The sequence below is a fragment of the Carcharodon carcharias genome, chromosome 3 (genome assembly GCF_017639515.1).
Source record: "Carcharodon carcharias isolate sCarCar2 chromosome 3, sCarCar2.pri, whole genome shotgun sequence".
NCBI classification, from domain to species: Eukaryota; Metazoa; Chordata; class Chondrichthyes; order Lamniformes; family Lamnidae; genus Carcharodon; species Carcharodon carcharias.
The window spans coordinates 15,684,462-15,710,081 of NC_054469.1; the positions used below are offsets into that span (position 1 = coordinate 15,684,462).

Sequence of the window (25,620 nt, forward strand, 5' to 3'; positions counted from 1 at the left end):
CCTTCTTGAATAACGGTACCACATTGGCTGTCCTCCAATCCTCTGGCACCTCTCCTGTGGCCAGAGAGGTATTGAAAATTATTGCCAGCGCCCCTTCTATCTCCTCCCTTGCCTCACTGAACAGCCTAGGATACATTTCATTTGGGCCTGGAGATTTATCTACTTTTAAGCCTGCCAGACCACTTAGAACCTCCTCGCTTTCTATGCTAATTTCTTTAATTATATCACAGTCCTTCTGCCTGATTTCCATACCCCCGTCGACCCTCTCGCCTGTGAACACTGGCACAAAGTATTCATTTAGAACCCAGCTACGTCCTCTGGCTCCAAATTACCACTATGGTCCTTAATAGGCCCTACTCTTTCCCTAGTAATCCTCTTACTCTTAATGTACTTGTAAAGTAACTTTGGATTTTCTTTTATTTTACCTGCCAATATTTCTTCATGCCCCCTTTTTGCTCTCCTAATTTCCTTTTGAAGTTCCCCCCTACACATTCTATACTCCTCTCGGAATTCCGCTGTTTTGAACCCTCAGTATCTGCCATAAGCCTCCCTTTTTCTCTTTATCCAATCCTGTGTATCCCTCGACGTCCAGGGTTCCCTGGATTTGTTGTTCCCACCCTTTGTCTTTACTGGAATATGTTGGCCCTGTACTCTCCCTATTTCCTTCTTGAATGAGTCCCACTGCGCTGATGCCGATTTACCTAAAAGTAGCAGTCCCTGTCCACTCTGGCCAAATCATATCTGATCTTATTAAAATCGGCCTTCCCCCAATTTAGAACTCTGATTTCTGGCCCATCCTTGTCCTTTTCTGTAACAACCTTGAATCAAACGGAGTTTTGATCACCATCTGCAAAGTGCTCCCCTGCTGATACCTCTACCACTTGCCCGGCTTCATTCCCTATAATTAAGTCCAGGATCGCCCCCTCTCTTGTAGGAGCTTCTACATACTGCCTTAAAAAGTTCTCCTGGATGCATTTTAAGAATTCCACTCCCTCTAAACCTATCACACTATGAATAACCCAGTTAATGTTGGGGAAGTTGAAATCTCTGCTATTTCTACCCTATTATTTTTACACTTCTCTGAAATTTGCCTGCATATCTGCTCTTTTATTTCTCCGACTGTTTGGGGGCCTATAGTACACTCCCAGCAATGTGATTGCTCCTTTTTTGTTTTTCAGTTCTACCCATATGGCCTCATTTGAGGAACCTTCTAAGGTGTCATCCCTCCTTACCGGTGTAATTGATTCCTTGATCAATATTGCGATACCCCCTCCTCTTTTACCTCCTCCCCTGGCTCGCCTGAAGACCCTATATCTTGGAATATTGAGCTGCCAATCCTGCCCCTCTCTCAACCATGTCTCTGTGACAGCAATAACATCATACTTCCATGTGTTAATTTGTGCCATCAACTCATCTGCCTTATTTGTCACACTCCTTGCATTAAAATAAATACAATCCAACCATGCCAACCTCCCTTGCGCCTTCCAGACTCACGTGCTCTCTCTTCTAATTTTGGCTGTGCATCTCCCTCTGCTGAACCTCCTCTCAGGATCCCACTCCCCTGCCAAGTTAGTTAAACCTTCCCCAACAGCACTAGCAGACCTCCCAGTAAGGATGTTGCTTCCATTCCCGCTCAGGTGCAACCCGTCCACCACGTACAGGTTCCATTGCCCAGAAACGGTCCCAATGTCCCAGAAAACTAAAGCCCTCCCTCCTGCACCATCTCTCCAGCCACGCATTCATTTGTACTAACCTCCTATTTCTATACTCACTAGCGCGTGGCACCAGAAGTAATCCAGAGGTTACTACCTTTGAGGTCCTGTTTTTTAATCTGTTTCATAGCTCCCTAATTCTGCTTGCAGGACCTCAGCCCTCTTTCTACCTATGTTGTTGGCACCAATATCTACCACAATCTCTGTCTGTTAGCCCTCCCCCTTTAGAATGCCTTGCAGCCATTCAGTGACATCCTTGACCCTGGCACCAGGGAGGCAACCTGGAATCATGTCTACGGCTGCAGAAATGCCTGTCAGTTCCCCTTACTATTGAGTCTTCTACCACTATTGCTCTTCCCCTCTTTTTCTTACCCCACTGTGCAGCTGAGCCACTGATAGTGCCATGAGCGTGGCTGCACTCTCCAGAGGAACCGTCACTCTCACCGTTTTCCAACGCAGAAAAACAGTTCTCGAGCGAGATGCACCCTGGGGATTTTCTGACTTCCTACCTGACACCTTTCTCCTGACTGATGGTCACCCTTTCCCTCTCGGTCTGCACTTCTGTAAGCTGTGGGGTGACCACATCTGAAAATGTGCTATCCATGAAACTCTCAGCCTCGCGGATGCCCCTCGGTGCCTCCAGCTGCCATTCAAGCTCCGAAACTCGGAGCTCAAGTAGCTGCAGCTGGTGGCATTTCCAGCTCACGTGGTCGGTCAGAGCGCAAGGAGCGTCTAGAACTTCCCACATGTTGCAGGTGGTACATAACACGGGACTGAGCTGCCCTGCCATGCCTCTAGTTGAAAAAAAATCTTTACTTTAAGTTAAATACAGTAAAAAAAAGTTGTTATTTATGCGCTTTAAATAAAAACTAGAACCCTCACCTTTCCTTAGCTTAATCTATTTAAAACTGCAGAAAAACACTTACCCACTACTCAGCAATCAGCTCTCACCTTTGTGCTGATGTCACTTTTTGAAGCGTCCCCGCACTTGCGCTGATTTTGATCTCTCCGCTGCTCTCTCACACTGCCTTGTGATGCCACTTTTGTTATTTTCAACAAGAACTGACTGCAAGACACTCTTCCCAGATTGCTTCACCATGATGCTGACTGCAGGTTACTGTTCTCAGACTGCTTCACCACGATGCTGACTGCAGCACACTCGTCCCAGCCTGCTTCATAGCGATGCTGACTGCAGGACACTCTTCCCAGACTGCTTCATCGCGATGCTGACTGCAGGATACTCTTCCCAGACTGCTTCACCACAATGCTGACTGCAGCACACTCTTCCGAGCCTGCTTCATAGTAATGCTGACTGCAGGACACTCTTCCCAGACTGCTTCACCGCGATGCTGACTGCAGCACACTCTTCCCAGGGTCCTCGTTGTGCAGGGTCCTCTAGGGAACATTGATCATAACGTGATAGAATTCTTCATTAGGATGAAAAGTGAAGTAGTCCTGAATCTGAAACTAGGATCCTAAATCTCGACAAAGCTATGAGGTGTGAATTAGCTAAGATAGATTGGGGAACTTCATTAAAAGGCACGACGGTGGATAGCCAATGGCTAAAATTTAAGGAACGAATGTATGCATTGCAACAGTTATATGTGCCTTTCTGGCACAAAAACACAGCAGAAAAAGTGGTCCAATCATGGCTAAGAAAAGAAATTAAGGACAGTATTAGATCCAAAGAGGAGTCATAGAAAGTTGCTAGAAAAAGTAACAAGTCTGAGGATTGGGAGCAGTTTAGAGTTCAGCAAAGGAGGACCAAGCAATTGATTAAGAGGGAAAAAATAGAGTATGAGAGCAAGGAACATAAAAGTGGACTGTAAAAATTTCCATAAGTATGTAAAAAGAAAATGATTAGGGAAGACAAATGTAGATCTCTTACAGTCTGACATGGGAAAATTTATAATAGAGAACAAGGAAATGGCAGAGCAGTTAAACAACTACTTTAGTTCTGTTTTCACAGAGGAAGACACATATAACTTACCAGAAATGCGAGGGAACCAAGGGTCAAGTGAGCAGGAGAAATTGAAGGAAATTAGTATTACTAAAGCAATAGTGCTGGAGGAATTAATGGATAGAAAGCAGATAAATCCCCAGGGCATGATAATCTACATCCCACAGGAGTAAAGGAGGTGGCTATGGAAATAGTGGATGCATTGGTTGTCATCTTCCAAAATTCTTTAGATTCTGAACCAGTCCCGGCAGATTGGAGGGTGGCAAATGTAACTCCACAACTGACAAAAGGAGAGAGGAAGAAAGCAGGAATTACAGACTGTTTAGCCTTAAATCAGTAGTAGGGAAAATGCTAGAGTCTGTTGTAAAGGATGTGATATCAGGGCACTTAGAAAATATCAATGGGATTAGATAAAGTCAACATGGATTTACGAAAGGGAACTCATGTTTGACAAATCTACTGGAGTTTTTTGAGGACATGACTAGTAAAATAGATAAGGGAGAACTAGTGGATGTGATGGATTTGGATTTTCAGAAAGCTTTTATAAAGCCCCACATAAGAAGTTAGTGTGCAAAATTAAAACACATGGGATTGGGGGTAATATTTTGTCATGGATTGAGAATTGCTTAGCAGACAGGACACAGAATAGGAATACAGGGGAGGTATTGTCACTGGACTAGTAATCCAGAGACCCAGGTCCAGGTTCGAATCCTGCCACAGCAGATGGTGGAATTTGAATTCAATAAAAATCTGGAATTAAAAGTCTAATGATGACCGTGAACCATTGTAAAAACCCATCTGGTTCACTAATGTCCTTTAGGGAAGGAAATCTGCTGTCCTTACCTGTGCAATAAATGCTGGCCTAGCCAGTGACGCCACATCCCATAAACAAATATATTTTAAAAATGTCTTTTTCGGAGTGGCAGGTGGTGACTAGTGGGGTACTGCAGGGATCTGAATATATTTCAATGATTTGGATAAAGGAAACAGATGTAATATTTCCAAGTTTGCTGACAATATGGAACTTGGTGGGAATGTGAGTGGTGAGGAGAATGTTAAGAGGCTTCAAGGCGACTTAGACAAGTTGAGTGGGCAAATACATGGCAGATGCAGCATAAAGTGGATAAGTGTGAAGTTATCCACTTCAGTAGGAAAAACAGAATGGCAAGAGTATTACTTAAATGGTGATAGATTGGGACCTGGGTGTCAAACAAGGCCATTAAACTGTAAAGGAAAAAAAAAATCACTAAAAGCAAGCATGCAGGTACAGCAAGCAATTAAGAAGGCAAATATTGTGTTGGCCTTCATTGTGAGTGGACTTATTGCAGCTGTCTTACTGCAGCTATAAGGGGCTTGGTGAGACCACACCTGGAGTGTAGTGCACAGTTTTGGCATCCTTACCTAAGAAGATATCCTTGCCTTAGAGGGAGTGCAGCGAAGGTTCACCAGACTAATTTCTGGGATGGCAGGATTGTCATGAGGACAGATTGGGCTGACTGGGCCTGTATTCACTGGAGTTTAGGATGAGTGAAGAATGAGAGGGGATCTTATTGAAACGTATTAAATCTGACAGACTGGATGCAGGGATGATGCTTCCTCTGGCTGGGGGGGGGTCTAGAACAACGGGTCACAATCTCAGGATACAGGGTAGGCCATTTAGGACTGAGATGAGGAGGAACTTCTTCACCCAAAGAGTGGTGAACCTGTGGAATTCTCTGTCACAAAGGGCTGTGGAGACCAAATCACTGAATATATTTAAGAAGGAAATAGACATATTTCTGGACTCTAAAGACATCAAGAAATATGGGGACAGAGTGGGAGTATGGAGATAGAGGATCAGCCATGATCACATTGAATGGAGGAGCAGGCTTGAGGGGCCAAATGATTACTCTTGCTCCTGTTTTCCATGTTCCTATTTCTGGGCACTGGTCAAAACCTTGGAGTTTAACACTAAGAATGTAGAATATGTGGGCAGAGCAATTGCCAAGGAACATTTAAAGGATTGGAAAACATTGCTTAGAATATGTGCAGCAAACTTTACTTGCTGTTATTATGCTGATTGATTTGTTCCCACTTTACTGTCATCTTTAACCATTATAAATTGTCATGTCAGTATTTTCCATTCAATCTTCCAAGTCAACTGTAACAATGTAGTTCAGACTGTAGTTACAAGGTGACCCTGTGGGCAAATTTCTGATCTCCCCCTCAATTCTGTTGTCTCTATTTCTAACTTATTGAACGCAAAAAACACTTATGACTTGGAGTATTATGAAAATAATTGTGCTGTGAGTCAGCTCTCTAACACATTGTCGGTTCTTCACGTCAATTATGTCTAAACACTGATCAAAAGTTAAATTTCCCGATTCTGCCTCCCTGCAAGGGAACCAGTCTCAATGGAAGCTTGGGTCGGAAATGAGGCTCCAACACTGCCGTCCTAATTCTCCAACCTGCTGCTGCTTCAAGCTTGGATCTGGCACCGTGGTGTAGGGAGAGCCTTCAGCTAAAATAAAATGGTTTACGTGGACAAAACAAATGGTAAAGCAAATGGCAACAGTAAATGATGCACGTTTCTTAGAACTGGGGCTATATTATGACGAGGTTATTTACAGTTCAACTTGCATAAATCTGACCCTGCTTTTAATCATTGTTGCTGCTGTTGATTGCTAATCCCCCCAAGATTCATTATTTTTAAAATAAGCAGTATGTTTTCATATCCTTTCAATGAAGTATTGGAAACTCCCAAATTTGTGTTCTTTTCAGAAAAGACCATATGAAATGCAGATGTGTTTTTTTCACAAATTTAAGAACGCTAATGCTTATCTCAAAACTTGTGTTATTTTGATAACTAATTGTTTTGTTGTACCTCATGATTTCGTGTAGTCCATATCCTGAGAGTAAAATATGAGAAAAAAATGCTTCCAGCTATTGTGCTTGACCACAAGTAATGTGATGTGGATAGATGATAGATTTGAAGGCAGGTTTAATTTTATTTCAGATAGCTGTGTGTACTCAACAGCTGAAACTGCACTTTGGATTCCTCTCTAGCGTGACATTTAGCATTGCGGTACTGACACCAAATGGAATGTTGGCCTTTATCATAAAAGGGTTGGAGAATGAGGGTAAGGAAGTCTTTATGCAAGTGCATAGGGCTTTGGTGAGACCACAACTGGAGTACTATGTAGAGTTTGGCCTCCTTATTTAAGAGGGTTCATTAGAATGATTCCAAGGCTGAAAGGGCTGTCCTTTGCAGAGGACTTAAGTAGAATAGGCCTGTATTCTATGGATTTTAGAAGAGAGCTGATCAGATTGAAATATACAAAATCTTGGAAGGCTTGATAGGGTAGATGCTGAGATGCTGATATTCCGTGGCTTAAAAGCCTAGAACTAGGGGCCATATTTTAAGGATAAGGGGCCATTGAGGACTAAGATGCAAAAGTTCTTCTCTCAGAGGGTTTGAGATTGCTGGAATTCTCTACCCCAGGGAGCTGTGGATGCTCAGTTGATTGACTATACTCAGGACTGAGATTAATAGATTTTTGGATACTGAGGACATTAAAGATATTTGGGGGTATGGTGAGATTTGGAGATGGGAATTTGAGGTGGATGATCTGCCATGATCATATTGATTGGTGGAGCAGGCTTGACGGGGCAGATGACCTACTCCAACTCCTATTAATGTTTTATGATACAATGGAGCCAGTTCTCCTCTTCCTAATGTCCTGTGAGCAGCTAGTCCTGGTGCATTGGGTGGAAAATATCGCAGATGGGAGACCTGTTATGCTTGGGATCTCTTCCCCCTGTGCACTTGACCTTCCTTGCCAGGTCACACTACCTGCTTTTAAATTTGGTATTAAGAACTTGGGATTCACCTCAAAACATCTCCTGTATTATTTTCCAGGGATTCTTCTGGGCTATGGAGCATTTCTTCCAGAGAAAGTGGGTGTTGGAAGATAGGAGCATAGGAACAGGAATAGGAATAGGACTTTCAGCCCTTGAAATCTATTTCCCCATTTAATCAGATCATGGCTGATCTGTGTCTCAACTCTGTTTATCCCACTTGGTTGGTATGCCTTTATCAAACCAAAATCTATCCAAGCCGGTTTTGAAATTCCACCTCAGTCTCACAACCTTTTAGGAAGGTAGGTTCCAGATTTCCACATGTCTATGAGGGAAATGTGTTTCCTTATTTCACCTTAAGTAAACCTGGCTCTAATTTTAAGGTCCTGCCCTTTCACAGCCTGGCTCTAATTTAAAGGTTCTGGCCTTTGTTGTGGGCACTCCACCCACCACCAGAAGAAATAGTTCCTATCTACTTTATCAAATCCTTTAAACATCTTAAACACCTCAATTAGACCATCACGTAATCTTCCATACTTAACAGAATACAAGCTCAGACTACCCAATCTGTCTTTGTAAATTAAGCCTTGAAGCCCTGGTAACATTCTGCTGAATCCAAGCCATCCTTTTTCTGAGACATGATTCCTTAAGTGAGTACAAGCTTAGATGATACAGCATTTCCTCATAATTCAATCTTTGGACTCCTAGTAACATTCTGATAAATCTGCACTGTACTCCTCCTGAGGTCCATATATGCTTTCTAATGTGGCCATGCCCATCCTCTGTCTAGTTACTATTCTATGGAAACCCAAAAGAACAAAGATGCTTCTCCTACACTAACCCTTTATGCATTGTTGATCTTTGAAATGTGGTCACTCACTTTGGCAGAACAATTTTGCCAGGGGACTATTGACTGGAACAAAGTCAGCCGCAGGTATGTTAGAACAAAGGTGATTAGGAATTGTACCTGCTTTTGACTGATCGCGATACTCCTGTCTGAACCTTAGACAACTGGCTTTAAGAAAACTATGGGGCAAGAAAAGAACAGTAAATGCTTTTAATTCCAGAACAACCCAGTTTCCATTAAGTAAGTTAAAATTCCCTCTCCTACTCCCTTTGCTGTAGCTTGAAAGAAAATTACAGTAATTAGCTCTGGGTGTGCTGATATCAGTAAGAAGACTTCAATAAATATTCTGTTACAGACAGAAATATTTCATCTTTATCACAACTAACTATATGAGAACAAATGATAAGGGATGACATCCATCATAGCTCTTTAGAAGAGATAGACCTGAGGCAAAGCAATAGTAAATGAAACTCAGTATTGAAAAAATTCAAATGATTGCATTTTGTAAGTAAAAATGTGCTTGCTTATGGAAGTTAGATCCCCATGGAGGTCAGTTGACTATCCCTCACCACATTCAATCGTTGCTCAGCAAGACAAATTAGTGCAATAATACTAAAGTGATCAAGCTTGTTACTGTAATAAGAAAGTTGGTATTTGGGAAGCAGGAGATGAAATGCACCAGAGGGTCACCTTCAGCCATTCCAATCATTTGATCTTGTAATTGTTGGAGCATACACCAGGCCATAGGCAGGCTCTGGCTTGCTCTTTGATAAATCGAAGACTTTACTATCCTATAAACTTGATTTTAAAGAGATATTTCTCTTCATGATGCTTGCTTGTTTTTATGCCATCTAATGTACAGTCCAATAAGAGTGTTACTGAAACAATCCTTGGTGTACATCAGACCCAAGGTATTGATATATAGCTAGACGTGGCAGTCAACAATTATCAATCTGCCACAGTCAAAACCGGTTTTAAACAAATATGTCTTTACTTAGAGTGCTAAATGTTTGAAAAAAAATTGACAAGTAAAAACATTATGGTCTTTTGAAATGCAGCTAGAGGTGTGGTGGTGCATTACATTTCACTCGGGGAGAGTTGCTGTGGCAACGTGCACTTTTTACATGCATGTTGTAGTCTGGAGCTTTGGATAATAATAGTAGAGGCTCTAACTTTCTTTCATCACATGGGTGACCAGGAATCTCTCCCGCTCTTCTGATACATGCCAATGGCAGGTAGTAAGGATTTGTAGGTACTGTTACCAAATTTGTTTGGCTGCATTATGAATGCACCTTTCTTGGTCATCAAATCCTTGGGTGGGACTCGAACCCAGAGGTTCTGGCTCAGAGACAAAGATGCTACCCACTGTGCCACAAGACCTCCCATTTGGAGAGTAAGAACGTTAGAAAGATGAACTTCATTGGGCCAAATAACTGCTTTCATCATTGACCTTCCTTATGCTCTTGCCTGCTGTTTTTCTCAGTGAATTTTGTAACCCACAGTGATTTGGAATTTTTGATTTTTTTCTGTGGATCCTGGACAAGTGAATAATTTTTCAGTCATTGAGCCTAGTGTTGTGGGTGCAGTCGCAGTCATTGAATAAGGGGACGATATAGGCAAGGTGTCTTAGCGTCTGGCATCATTACTTCCACAGCTGAATGATCACAAACACTTTTTAAACTGCTACCATTTTGGATTATTTCCAGAGTAAAATCTGACTTTGATGTCCCCAGCAGTACGTTGATTGGAGCCCATGGATACTGTACACAGGTCGGTACCGCTTCTTTCTGGAACTAGTGAGGTGTTAACATGGCCATATTGTGTGCTTTGAATGGCTATGCATATTTTTTGTTTTGAAAAATGAACTTGATCCTGATATGTTGTAAGAATGGACTGAGGAAGCCTGGAGTCATTTCCCTAGCTGGTGCTGTGCTTCTAATCTCAGTTGTGCTGCTGGGAGGCATCTCCCTGAGGTTTAGGGGAAAACTGAAGAAGAACAGTACCAAGCAGTACTCGCAGAGCACCAGTTGGCTACAATATGTATGCCATATATTCATTGGAGTTTAGAAGAGTGAGAGGTGATGTTATTGAAACATCTAGAATCCTCAGGTGTCTTGACAGAATAGATGCTGAGAGGATGTTTCCCCTCGTCTAGGATCTAGAACTAAGGGGCACAGTTTCAAAATAAGGGGTGCTCCCATTAATGGTGGAGATGAGAAGGATTTTTGTTCCCTCTCATAGGGTTTTTGGAATTCTCTTCCCCAGCAAGCAGTGGAGGATTGGTCATTGAAACTATTCAGGAATGGATTTTTGATTGATAAGGGAGTCAAGGGTCATTGAGATACGCAGGAAAGTAGATTTAAGACCACAATCATATCAGTCATGATCTTACTGAATGCTGGAGCAGGCTCAAGGGGCTAAATGGCCTACTCTTGTGCCTTTTCCTTATGTTCATGGAGTGGACTTGGTTGGAACAAGAGCTTGTCTTCTTTGTCAGCAGCATGTCAAGACCAGAAATCTTAAAAACTGTGTTATTTCTCAGTGGCCTTAAAAGTAAATAATGCATGTTTCTTACATATTTTAAAGAAAGTTTAACAAAATCTAATTCTCAGAGAAACTTCTTTTTCCTTTCAAAACGATGGCCTTGATGATGGTGAAAGATTGGTAAATTTTATCCAAGTATTTACAGAAACCAGTTGATCTTGTGTGGAATAATTACAGTGTGCCAAGTATACATGGGCACTTTCCATTGCAAATGATTTTGCTAGTTTTCTAGGTTAGCATGTATGGACTAACCATCCGCACTAAACGAAATTGAACAGTATTAATATCTTAAAGGCATAAGTTTTCCTAAATTATGAGAATTAATGATGGAATAAGTTTTGGGAATTGTGTGATGATGAAAGCTTTTTGATAGATTAATAGATATACAGTTGCCCCAATAAAATTAACTTACTTTTGCGATCTGTCTTACACTCACAATAGCAACAACCCAACTGCCCGGGAACATAATTTAGGAAAACTTGTGCCTTTAAGATACTAATACTACTCAATTTTGTTTAGTGCAGATAATTAGTCCACACCTGCTAACCTAGAATGCTAGAAAAATCTGACCAAAAAGTTAAAAGAAAATGAAACAGCCCCAAAGGATCTAAGAGCTCAATAACAGCTCAATAAATCAATAAGCCTAAAACAATTGAAATAAGGATTTAGACTGAGAGTGCAATGTGGCAGGGGCTTGTCATAACCAAATCTGTAGGTATTTTACCATTCCATCATTTTCACTGCAGTACACAAAAGCACATTTGCCACGAAGAAGGATAGTACTCCAAAATCATGAATTTTGCTTTTTATGGGACTGTGCATCCACCCCCTCATCCCCCCCACCAAAGAATGTTTTGATTTCTGGGAATGTAGGAACAGGAATAGGCCATTTATCCCCTTGAACCTATTCTGCTATTCAGTGAGATCATGGCTGATCTGTGACCTAACTCCACATACCTGCCTTTGCCTGGTATTCCTTCCTACTTTTGGTGGTTAAAAGTCTATCAACCTGTTTTAAAATTAACAATTGCTGTTTGCCGAAGAGAATTCCAAACTTCTACAAACATTTGTATTTTCTAAGTTCACTCCTGAAAGGCCTGGCTCTAAATTTTAGACTCTGCCCCCCAGTCCGAGACCCCCCCCCCCCCCCCCCCCCCCCCCCCCCCCAAAAAGCAGCAGAAATAATTTCCATCCACCTTGTTTGTTCCCCTTGACAACATAATGCCTGATTTAGTGCATTTATTTGCATTTTGGAAATTAGTGCAATTTTTGATGTGAATTTCAATATTTTTATTTAATCACGTTAAAAGCAGCGTCACTTCAACTCCATTCCTATTCTAATTCTAAGTCCACAAGTATTGACAGAAATTGCCAAATGAAGCCAATTAATGTACTCCTACAAGAAAACATGCACTTCATCTCAAAAAGCAGCAACAACACAGAAAATAGACTTTGACAGAGGGCAACAGCTGAGCACGCCCCAGCAAGTTCCTTTGAAGAAAATAGAACAGTTTGGAAGCTTTGTTTTAGCAATTTATTTGGTGCAAAATCTACTGATAATTCAAAATTGAATTTTGCTTGAAAACAGATTCAAATTAACCATTAATTCGAAATACATAGAGTTAAGCAATTTGGTTAATAAAAAACAAGGGAGTTTTTATTGAATGAAAGCAAACCAAGCACTGGGAGGATGTATTTCTAGAGGGATAGAATCGGGAAGGAAAGAATTTATGCTAAAATATATCGAACCTTGCTTAGACCACACTTAAGAGTACTGTGTATAGTTCTGGTCTCTGTTTTATAAAAGGGATATGAAGGCATCGGAGAGGATGCAAAAAAGAGTCGTAGGGATGACACTAGAAATGTGACGTTAAATCTGTCAGGGAAGGATGAGCACGCTGGGTCTCTTCCCTTGAAAAGAGAAGGCCTGGGGTGCCCTGAAGGGGTTTGAAAGAGTAAATAGAGAAGTTGCTTCAACTCGATGGGGAAGAACAAAATCAGTAAGAAATTAAATGGGAATTCAGAAAAAACTTCTTTCCCCAGAGAGTGGTCAGAATGTGGAACTCTACCACAGGAAGTGGTTGGGGTTAATAGATGCATTTAAGGGGAGGCTAGATCAGCATATGAGGGAGAAGGGAATAGATTGTTATGTTGATTGAGTTAGAAAAAGAAAGATGGGAAAAGTTTCTATGGAGCATAAACACCAGCATGAACTAGTTAGGCTGAATGGCCTGTTACTATGCTGTATATCCTATGTAATTTCAGATAACGTCAGTTAGTTACCATCAGAAATGCACTGTCTGAAAAGGCAGTAGAAACTGGTTGGAATAAGAACCTTCAGGAGAGGATTGAATATATGTGGAAGAGGAGGAAATTGGGCAAGGCTATGAAGAAAGATGCATTTGATAAAACTAAAATAGCTGACACAGGCACGATGGACCAATTCATTTCCTTCTGTGCTGTTAAATTCCATAAATGAACAAAAAAGTTAAGCAACTTTCAATTCAAAAGAGTTGACTGTATATGACTTCTTTGTAGATAAACAGTAAGTAAACATCCATGTAGCTGTGACTTTCAGAAAACAATCATCACACTTTGAATTTTCCTGCCTCAAGCGTGTGCATAATAAGCAATGGAGGAAAGGACCATCTGATTGCAGCCCATCCTCCAACCAGCCTGGTTCTCAGGCCTTGGCTCCTTTTTCCCAAAGATTGGATTGGTTGATGGGTCCAGATACCAGTGAAATAAGTTAATTTAACTTGTGAAATTTCAACTTGTGAAATGCTGATACCAACATGAAATGTTGATGCTGGGCATGTATTTGTGTATTATTTACAGAGTCATAATGGCACAGAAGGAGGCCATTAGGCTCATTGGTTTTATGCTGGCTTTCTGTAGAGCAATCAATTCTGTTCCATTTCTCTGCTCTATCCCTGTAGCTTTGCAAGTTTATTTCCCTTAAGTGCCTAACCAATTTACTTTTGAAATCATTGATAGCCTCTGTTTCTACCACCCTCATGGACAGTGTGTTCCAGGTCATTATCATGCACTGCGTAAAAGAAATTTCTACCTCCCATTCCCTTGCAATCCTTGCCCAAAACCTTAAATTTGTGTCACCTCATCCCTGTATGACCAGCTAATGTTTTTCTTTGTCTAACTTATCTAAACCTTTCTAAAGTAATCTATTTCGAGTATGGTGGAGGCAGATTTAATAGATGCATTGAAGAGCATCCTGGTGCTAAGAACTCACCTGTATTTTTATAAAAATTATGTATATATCATCATGGCTAATTCATAACATTTTAAAAAAAAACTGGACAAAGGCTTTAAAATGACTGAAGCCATTGCTGGCAATGACTCAAACAAAAGGAACTTCCTGGCATTTAAAACAGCTGCTACCTCATTATCTCTAAAAAGGTGCTAAAGCCCCCTGTGACTTCAGAGATCAAAACCCAAAAAATTGTACAAAGGCCATTTACATTTCTAAGGCCAGGCCCTGGCTAACAGAGATGATCAGTCTGTGAGGAAAAGGGCCTTGGAACCTTTTTTTGAAATTATTAATGGTTGAAACATTAACCATTTGAAGAATCCAGACAAAGGAATATCCATCCTTTGTCCAAACCAAAGTGGAGAAGTGGGAGTCATATCACATGACCCCCCACCCCCACCTAGCGGGAGAACCAGTTATCTTGCTTTGTGTGGAGCTGCAATGCTCAGAATACCGTTTTCCATCTAGCAGGCAGCAGCAGAAAAAAAGGCTCTGTCCAGGTTTAAATACCTGGCTCCCTATCTACACTGTTTCTACTGGAACTTCTGAACTTCTGTGCAGCACTTACAAGACTAATTCATCTCTATGTGCCTATCCCATCATGGAAGCCATCTCTACTAGAAAGTGGATTGTCCAGAATCAGTCTTCAACCTGCCAACTCTGTGAAAGAATGCACATTGGACTTTGATTCAGGACTCTGGGCTCATGTGAAACAATAATTCTTATTTTCTCTATGGTCTTTGCCCTGTACCTCTTTTCTCTGTGCCACATTTATTGCGTGAATGAAAAGGGGGCCACTTACTACCCTCCTCTCATGTTTGAGTGCTTACAAATAAACCAACCCCTTTAGTCCATCCTTTCTCGAGTTTGCTGTGGGGTTATTAATAGAGAATTGGATCACACCAAAACTGAAGGGTTGGGAAATACTCCACTGCTTATAAAGGGGGGAATCGAAAATCAAAAACACCTTTCTGTTAATGGACAGAGAGAGAGAGGAGAAATCAGTGCTGTTTAAATTAATCCTTTCCGTTTTAGGGGAATTGGATTATCTTCTGGAAAGGAAGAATGTGCAGGGTTCCAGGAGAAGGGTGAATGAGACTAGGCGCATTGCTCATTTGGAGAGCTGGCACACACACGATGGGTCAAATGGCCTCCTTCAGTGCTGTAACAATTCTATGATTTATCTAATCACTCTCTTAATCAGGCCAGTAAGCCCAGTTGGTCATGCATTTATGCTCCATACAAGCTTCTTTACTTCATCTCACCCAAACAACATACCCTTCTATGCATTTCTCCCTTGTGCTTATCTAGCTTCACGTTAAATGCACCCATGCTTTAATCTTATGCAGTAGTTCCAGTGAACCAGCTTGCTGATTAGTGGAATTAAAAAATAAATCTAGTTTATATCGTCAATATGCAGAGGACACAGCTGCGACTCCTGTCTAAATATATAGAAGAAAATCGTTACATGTTTTTGAATTTCCGTCCATTGTCAGCTAATAATGTCTTCTGTAGGCAAGGAGACTTAACAAATAACATCACTTGCATGGATGTGTGTATACCTTCAATTAGATGATCATCTCAGTCTTATAATGGCATTCTTTGTGTATTCAGTGCCCCATTGGAGCCATTAATTATTTCCTCCTTAAAAACACATTTAACTCAGCAGCTTCCCGTGGAGATGCAGTACATTTACACTCAGCAGATGCAGTACATCTAAATTCATCTATACAGAAGGAAAGTTGCAGGTTCAATGCTTTGTCGGTACTGACCTAACGACAGATATAAAGTGATTGGCGCTTGCTGCAGTGAATCCTGGGAAAGGAAGTTTTATTATAATGTATAGATGTTAGGGAAGGCATGCAAATCCCTGCATGTAATGTTAGTTTTAAGGTTTTATGTTTCCCCATAGAACAGTAAGACAATAAGGAAAGGACAAAGCTTGCATTTATATAGCACCTTTCATGACCTCAGGGACTTCCCAAAACATTTTACAATGAAATGTAGTCACTGTAGTGATGTAGGCAACATGGCTGCAGTTTGTACACAGCACATTCCCATATACATTGTGATAATGACCGGATCACCTTCTTTTGGTAACATTGATTGAGAGATAAATATTGGTTAAGACATTGGGCAAAGTCCCTGGTTCTTCTTTGAAATAGGGCCCTGGATCTTTAATGCTCACATGAAAGGACGACAGGGCCTTTGTTTGATGTCTCATCGAAAAGACAGTGCTCCGATACATTGAAATGTCAGCTCGAATTAGATGCTCAAGCCACAACCTTATATGTTAACTGGCAAGAAAGGAACTAAAAGATAGAGATTTTTGTGTGTAATAAATTGGGGCCAGTATCTTATGGAGGTCTTGCTACATCATGTGCCGCTCAGACGGGTCCTTTCCCAGGATCAGGGACCCGGGGACAGAAGTCCTGTCCGCTGAGAGCTGCTGGTCAGTCAGAGGCCGTCAGCTGTCTCGAATGGCAGTGAGAGGCGACGGCTGTTGCTGATACGACATCCAGCTGAGACCTAGGATCGTTGCTGGATCCCAGGTCACAGGTGAGTGATGCCAACAGAGGCGTTGTGGAGTGGGAGTCATGAGGGAGGAGGAGGAAAGGTGTCATCAAACTCTACCCCCGGCCCCCATCAACTCCCTGGAAGCTGGCAAGCAACCCTGGCGGGTGCTTTGAAGGCAACAACCCCACCTACCTGATAAATATGGCCCCCTGCCACCAAACCCATCACAGGGGAGGGCAAAGGATTCCAGCCCAAGGTTGACCAATGGTAAATTTTCCTCTCACCTAGGGGGATAAGGTAAATTGTAGCGTCCAAGTGTTGCTCTCAATGAGATTAGCCAACCAGACAGAGACAAAAGGTTGCCAATTATTTTCAGTGGTCTGATTTTAAATCATTTATATTCTCTTGAGCATGCCCTAACTTGTTCCTTTGTTAGTCCATATTTTGAAAGTAAAGTGACCTTGATTAATTTACCATGTTCCCAGTATTAAATAGTCCACTTAATTAAACCAGTGGAACAGAGATATATTAGTTACCTAATCGTTCTGAGCTGTCAGATGTCAAAGTTCCTTCTACCTTGAATGGATGCCAAACTTACTGGACCCATGAATGTCTTTGCCAGTGTGTTGATTGAAGTTCTCTGCACTCTACCACTTTCATATCTTATATTCTCACTCCATTTAATTGTAGCTTCTAAAATCTAACTAGATGCCGGTTCACAAATGTGGCTTACATTGAACTGTGAAAAGTACCTTGGGTTAGATGTTTTGATGCTCATGAGAGTAATTTTAGGAATAAATTGTATATTCATTCTTGCCACATGCAAGCACAATGTGTATGTCTATCACAAAATCACAGTGCAGAAGAGGCCCTTCGGCCCATCTGTACCGATACGTGAGAAACACCTGACCTACCTACCTAATCCCATTTACCAGCACCTGGCCCATAGCCTTGAATGTTGTGACATGCCAAGTGCTCATCCAGGTACTTTTTAAAGGATGTGAGGCAACCCGCCTCCACCACCCTCCCAGGCAGTGCATTCCAGACCGCCATCACCCTCTGGGTAAAAAAGTTTTTCTTCACATCCCCCTAAACCTCCTGCCCCTCACCTTGAACTTATGCCCTCTTGTCACTGACACTTCAACTAAGGGGAACAGCTGCTCCCTATCTACCCTGCCACTCATAATCTTGTACACTATCTCTTGCTCACTATCTCACATTTGTGCTCTGGGATAAACACGAGAAATGAAATGTACTCACTGGGGAATTTTCAATTTGCCACATTTGTGATTAAGGCCTTTCAAATCCAACTCTCATTCTTAAGTCAATTTCATTCTATATTCCTCGAGTTTTAAAATTTTCACCCGTGCTTTCAAATCCCTCTATGGCCTCCTCCCTCCCTATATGTAACTTCCTCAACCCTCAGAATCTTGCACTCATCCAACTCTGGCCTCTTGCTCATCCCCTCATCATCCTATCATGGCGGCTATGCCTTTAGCTGCCTGGGCCCCAGCTCTAGAGTTTCCTCCTTGAATTTCTCTATCTCTCTGACCTACATTACACTATGAAAAGAAAGGCATGTTTTATCTTGCGTTTGTCCTGAAGAATGCAAGAATGCCAAATTTCAAACAATCACAACAATTTATACTACAGAAGAAAAGAGTGCTTGATTGGTTGACAAGTCAACTTTGGTTAACTGAGGTGTTGCCATGGGGGAAGTAATGGGAACTATAGGCTCCCCAAGCACTCAGGTAATTCAAAATAGGCTCAAAGCTTGAATATATTGCTTTTGTTTGCCGAGAATGGGTTCCTGCATAAGAATGTATGTCACTTCTAACAAGTGTAAATGAACCAAGTTACAAGCTCAACTGATTACCTTAAATTGGTTGTTAGTGTGGCTATTATAGCACTCAGGATTGTTCAGCAAGTGCTGCCCAAACCCAGGATTACATCTAACAGAAGATGTTTTGTTTTGGATTTTGCAAGAGTGCCCTGGTTGAGTATGGTCTCTATGCCTATCAAAAACAATCTAATGAACTCACTGTTTGATTCAATCAGCCAGTTGTTATGATGTATGGTCTATGTACCGGTCATCGCACTGGCTCTGAAATTCATACGTGGCATTACTCAATTGTGTGGTAGGCAGAACATTTTTTTGGACTGATGGCAGCACCCTGTTAGTGGAGAATACAGCTCACGTAGCCACTGCATAGTAACAGTGTGAAACCTGGTGTTCAAATTTTTGAGACACTGCCCTTCAGGGCAATTTGAGGTAGACTGGGAACTTTTCAGCTCCAGATGTGGCAGCCTTTGGCTCATTTGCGGGTTTGCATGATACGCAGCGAACAATGATCTGATTAGGATAGCCATTTCCCATTTTCAACAAAAAGCTTCAGAAGATGTCTCTCTTTTCAGCAATATTCAAGTTTTGTACTGCCAAATGCCATAGCACTATATAAATACAAGTTGTAATTTTTGCAGCTGGATATTTATTGTTTATATTCTGAGGTTTAGAGTTTTAGGTAAGTGACTTTGTCGAACTGTGATTTAATTCTTAATCCACCATTGGTTCTGTTTCTTGAGTTTTGCATGATGCCCTTGTAACAGTCAACATCAGCCAGGCTAAGTTTTTAACCATTCTCCCATTTAGGCAAGGATGTTGTGTGTTCAAGTCCTGCTCCAGAAGTTGAGCAAATAATTTAGGCTTACACCCCAGAACTACCTTAGGATGAGATATTAAACCAAGTTTGTTCAGCTGACGTACCCTACTGCAATATTTGGCAAAGGGTAGGAAGTTCTCCCAAATTCCTGGTCAACATTTCCCCCTCAATAAATACCACCAAGAAATATCATTCAGTGCATGGCTATTTGTGATAATTCCTGTTGCCGGAGAGCGTTCTCTTGTGTCCTACCTGATATTCCTTTCTCAACAATATCACTAAAAGAAACAGAAGCAGATTACCTGATCATTTATCACACAGTATTGCTGTTTGTGGTAGTAGTGGATACTATAAAGGCTATGGACCCTGACAACATCCTGGCAATAGTACTGAAGACTTGTGCTCCAGAACTAGCCGTGCCCCTAGCCAAGTTGTTCCAAAATAGCTGCAACACTAGCATCTACCCAACAATGTGGAAACTTGCCCAGGTATGTTCTGCCCAAGAAAATAGGCCAATTATTGCCCCATCAGTCTACCCTTGATCATCAGCAAAGTGAAGGAAGGTGATGTCAACAGTGCTATCAAGCGACACTTACACAGCAATAATCTGCTCACTGCTCAGATTGGGTTCTGCCAGGCCAGTCAGCTCCTGACTTCATTACCTATATCACATTGTCTACAGCGGTTCAAGAAGGCAGCTCATCATCACCTTCTCAAGGGCAATTAGGGATAGGCAATAAAAATGCTGGCCTAGCCAATGATGTCCATATCCCATGAATGAATAAAAATAGCCTTGCTCCAAACGAAGTGAGAAGAGCTGAATTTCAGAGGTGAGGTGAGAGTGACTGCCCTTGACATCAAGTCAGGATTTGACAGAGTATAGCATCAAGGAACCCTGGCAAAACTGGAGTCAATAGCAATCGGTTGGGGGGTGGGGGGAAACACTCCACTAGTTGGGGGCATACCTAGCCCAAAGGAAGATAGATGTGGATGCTGGAGGCCACTTATCTCAGTCTCAGGATATCACTGCTGGAGTTCTTCAGGGTAGTGTCCTAGGTCCAATATATAGCTGCTGCTTTAATGATCTGCCCTCCATCATAAGGTCAGAAGAGGGGATATTCGCTGATGATTGCAAAATGTTCAGTACCATTCTCAAATCTTCAGATATTGAAGCAGTCTGTGTCCATATGCACCAAGATCTGGACAACATTCAGGCTTGGGTTGACAAGTGGCAAGAAACATTTGTGCCACACAAGTATGAAGCAATGACCATGTCCAACAAGAGAGAATGCACCCATTTCCTCTTGACAATAATTGGCATTACCATCACTGAATCCCCTGCTATCAATATCCTGGGGGGGTTACCATTGACCAGAAACTGAACTGGACTAGCCATATAAATACTGTGGTTACAAGAGCAGGTCAGAGGCTGGGAATTCTCTGGAGTGTAACTCACTCCTGACTCCCCAAAGCCTGTCCACCATCTGCAAGGCACAAGCCAGGAGTATGATGGAATACGCTCCACTTGACTCAATAAGCGTGACTCCAACAGCACTCAAGAAACTCAACACCATCCAGGACAAATCATCCTGCTTGATTGGCACTCCGTGCAACACTTTAAGCGTTCATTCCCTTCACCGCCAACACACAATGGCAGCAGTGTGTATTGTATACAATATGCACTACAGCAACTCACCGAGGTTCTTTCAATAGTCCCTTCTAAACTTACAATCTCTGTCAACTAGACAAACAAGAACAGCAGATGCGTGGGAACACCGCAATCTGCAACTCCTCCTCCAAGGCACACACCATCCTGACTTGGAACCATATTGCTGTTTCTTCACTGTTGCTAGTTCCAAATCCTGGAACTCCCTCCCTAATAGCACTGAGGCTGCACATAGAGCACATGGATTGTAGTGGTTGAAGAAGGTGTCTCACCAGTGCCTTGTCAAGGGTAATTAGGGATGGGCAGCAAATGCTGGCCTAGCTAGCGACACCCACATCTCGCAAAAGAGTAAAAAAAAATGCTCGTCTTTGCAAATCAGTTGCAGCATTTCCTACACTATAACAATGATTGCTTTTCCAAAATACTGTGTTGGCTCAGGCCATGACAGGCAGTAAATAGATGCAAGCCCCTCTTTTTATATAACAACAGTTATGTAAAAACAACACTCCAAGAGCCATGATGTTGAGTGCCTTCAGATGTTTCAACGATGTGATATTTATTCTTTAAATAGAATAAAAAGAATTTTTTTTTTTTTATTGCATTTATTTGTCCTTAGGATGCCCAAGTCTTTGCAGTCAACTGGGATTGTTTTGGAGTTAGTCTCTGTTCTAATGTTGGCTAATGCAGCTGCCAAATTGCCAGCTGCGCTGTGATGAATTAACAGATGATCTGTTTTTCAGTGGTGTCAGTTGAGGGATGAATGTTGGCGAGATCACCCCTGCTGGTCTTTGCTTTTGTGTCAAGCGGGCAACTGAGCTTTGATTTAACATTCTGTCTGAAAGAAAGCACCTCCAACACTTGAGTGTCAGCATAGATTAGGCGCTCAGGTCTTCAGAGTGAGGCTTGAACCCATGACCTCTGACATAGAGCAAAGAATGCTACAGCTGATATGTAAAAACAAAAGAAACATAAGAAATTTGTTGTATTGCTCTTGCAGGAACTTGTGAATCTGTTGTTAACCGGCAAAGCTGTCTCCAATGTTTTCAATGACCTCGTGGAGTTGGATTCTGGCAATGGCAACATCACAATCCTCAAAGGAATTTCAGGACGCAGTGATATAGGACTGCTGTCACTTTTTGAGCACTACAGTATCTGCAAGGTATGTGCCCTGAGACCACAGTGCCCGGAGCATCCCATTGCATGTTATTGAATAGCTCTTGTGGTAACAGTTTCGTATCTGCAAGGTATGTGCCCTCGGCCCACTGGTTTTGATGCAGCAAATGGTGGAAGTATAGCCAGGTAGAGACGCTTTAGTGAGGATCAAGGTGTTGCCATCCATGAGTTAAGTTTCAGTCAAATGCAGGATGTTTATGCAATTATTACACAAGAAGGTCATGGAGGGCCTTGAGTGAACAAAACATCCATGAGGGAAATGCAGAAAGAGCCAGCGTTGAGCTGGGAGACCCACGGGGGGCAATCATGGGCAGGGAATCTAGGAAGCTTATCCCCAATGGCTGTACTTGGTGAGCAAGTTGACAAAAGAAGATGGTTGGATTGGGATTGCTATTTGTAAAGAAGTCAATGATGATGGCTCTTGAAGAAGTAGATAGCCACATTCTTATTCAGTGGGAAGATGGACTAGGAAGGCAGCACAATATTGATGGGCTGGTATTGAGAACAAGAAATGGGGAATTACTCAAGAGGGGAATAATGAAGACGCCAACATGACTGAGCGACAAGGTGGGTAATAAAAGAAGCTGCATTTATACAGCATCTTTCATAACCTTAATGTCCAAACGCACTACTGAAGTGTAGCCACTGTTGTCAAGTAGGAAGTGCAGCAGCAAATTGAGCACATCAAGGCCCCACCAAGGTGCTCAGGAAATGACACAGACTCAACTAAGGCTGAGGAAAGTAACAGGCTCAGGACTGGATCCCAGACAACAGCTGGGAAATCTGCACGCGCTTGGACACAGGGAATGCAGATTGCATAGGCCTAACAGAGATCAGGAGAGACCTGTCCTTGTCATAAATAGAGATGGGGTGGAGATGATATGGAAGAGGCCAAAACTAAAGTCTGAGGCCATGATCACTGCCACCTTTCAGTTCCTCTTTAAGTCACACACCATCCTGAATTGGAAGTATGTTGCTGCTCCTGCATCACCACTAAGTCCAAAATCCTGGAGCTCCCTACATAAGACTTGGAGTGGGTGTACCTACACCACATGGATGGCAGTGGTTCAAGGAGGCGGCTCATCATCACTTTCTGAAGGGCAATTAGAGGTGGGCAATAAATGCAGGCCTTGCCAGCGATGGTCACATCCTCTGAATGAATGAATTAAAAAAATATGTATTTTTTTAATTCATTGCATATATGCAATATTTTGGAGGTGGCAACAAGCAAGCATTTCTGCAGATTAGGTGAGAGAAACAGCAAGGGGAAGAGCTAAGGGCCTTTTGTGGAAGAGCAGGTCAGCAGAGTAAGACAGCAGGCAGCAAGAGCCCACACTGGTAAAACCTAAGTAAGCTGGATGAAAGCAAGAGCAAAACATGTGATAACCACTTTTTTTTGTTGTTTTAAGGCATTTGGGCATTGCTGGCTAGGACAGCATTTATTGCCCATCTCTGATTGTCCTTGAGAAGGTGGTGGTGAGATGCCTTCTTGAACTACTGCACTCCCAGTAGTATAGGTACACCTACAGTGCTGTTAGTGAGGGAGTTCTGGGATTTTGACTCTGTGACAGTGAAGAAACAGCAATATATTTCCAAGTTAGGATGGTGTGTGGCTTGGAGGGGAATCTGTAAATGGTGGTGTTACCGTGCATCTGCTGCTCTTGTCCTTCAATAGAGGCCGTGGGTTTGGAAGGTGCTGTCGAAGGAGCTTTGGTGAGATGGTCAGAAGTTTATTGAAGGAATGTTATCTGGAAGTGCAGTGTAGTTGGTTGAGGGAGATGTGGGTTAGCAGTTTCAAAATTAACCCAGGACCTCCTTGCTGTAGCACGGAGTGTAAACCCATTCTGCTTGACCGAGTGATTTGTGTTTGTTTTGCCCTTCTATACCTCTCTGAATGATAGGCTGTGACAACATCACACTACCAGTATGTCTGCTGCAGTTTTTAGTCCTTTATAGTGGAAGCAAAGTTCTAACCTCACTAATAGGGGAGGAGCTCCAGCCAGATGGTGATGTGAGCTTATCCAACGATAAGCCCTCAACACCATCGTCACATCAAACACAACTTCCCAGCATTGAAGCCAAGTTTTGTGCAGCAGGCCGTTTCCGGTACCTTTAGCAAAATCAATTGCCATCACTGTATGATGCTGTTGCCAGTTCATCTTTCAAAGCTCCGTTCATCAGCACCATTGTCTCCAATCTCCCATTTTCTGCAGTGAAGCCAACAAATCCAGTGAGAAGAAACAGAAAACTCAAAAAAATCTTCAATTTTTCAGTAAGTTTCATATTTGTCCATCAGGTGAGTAAGTAGCAGAGGGGTAAGAATGCATGTCAGATTTATACTGACTGCTTTATGAACATCACTCTCCCCTTTGTCTCTTATTGGATGTTCTGTGTGTCCAACTCATTTTTCTGTCCTTTTATGTCCTTAGCCAGCTCCAATCTCATAGCAAGTGGCTGTTTGAACCTTAGAATGATGCAACATAGAAAGAAGCCATTTGGCCCAACATGCAGATGTTGGTTAAGTCCAGAATTGGGTGCAGTTGTGAGTCTTAATGGAAGAATAATTTTTAAAATATATATTCTGGGTTCATGTAATACGTTAGCGAGGTGCAGGAGGGTAGCTAGCATTAATGGAACCATAATCCCAGCAAGGAGTAGATGCCAACAGAGGTAGGGAGAAAATCAGAACAGGAAGGCATGGAATGCAATGGTCAGAGGAGCTTGAAGATACTGTTGCTGAAATGCTGTGAATAAAATCAGAATGCAAGTAGGCACAGGAGTAGGCCATTCAGCCCCTTAAGCTTACTTCACTTTTTATTCATTGATGGAATGTGGATGTCATTGGCTAGGCCAGAATTTATAGCCTATCCCTAACTGACCTTGAGAAGGTGGTATTGAGCTGCCTTCTTGAATCGCTGCAGTCCCTGTGGTGTAGGTACACCCATAGTGCTGTTAGGGAGTAAGTTCCTGGATTTTGACCCAGTGACAGTGAAGGAACGACGATATATTTCCAAGTCAGAATGGTGAGTGACTTAGAGGGGCACTTGCAGGTGGTGATGTTCCCATGTATCTGGTACCCTTGTCCTTCTAGATGGTGGTGGTCGTGGGTTTGGAAGATGCTGCCTAAGGAGCCTTGGTGAGTTCCTTCAGTGCATCTTGTAGATGGTACACACTGCAGCCACTGTTCGTTGGTGGTGGAGGGAGTGATGCCAAACAAGCGGGTTGCTTTGTCCTGGATGGTGTCAACTTCTTGAGTATTGTTGGAGCTGCACTCATCCAGACAATTGAGGAGTATTCCATCACACTCTTAACTTTTTTTTCCCTCTTTATTCTTTCATGGGATGTGGGTGTCGCTGGCAAGGCCAACATTTGTTTCCCATCCTCAACTGCCCCTTGAACTGAGTGGCTTGCTGGGCTATTTCAGAGGGAAGTTAAG

At 42.2% G+C, this 25,620-nt stretch overlaps 1 protein-coding gene across 4 annotated transcripts in view; it reads left to right on the forward strand.

Annotated features, from left to right (window-relative positions):
• Positions 1-25,620, forward strand: part of mindy4 (MINDY lysine 48 deubiquitinase 4) — a 194,384-nt gene that overhangs the window by 132,921 nt on the left and 35,843 nt on the right. For 3 of the 4 annotated variants that reach the window (XM_041185172.1, XM_041185170.1, XM_041185171.1), the window contains exons 14-15: positions 10,063-10,126; positions 22,009-22,170. In XM_041185172.1, the coding sequence (XP_041041106.1) occupies positions 10,063-10,126; positions 22,009-22,170 (226 nt within the window). Of the gene's footprint in view, positions 1-10,062; positions 10,127-22,008; positions 22,171-25,620 lie in introns of those variants that run through there. The other variant, XR_005942690.1, reaches the window with a different exon arrangement.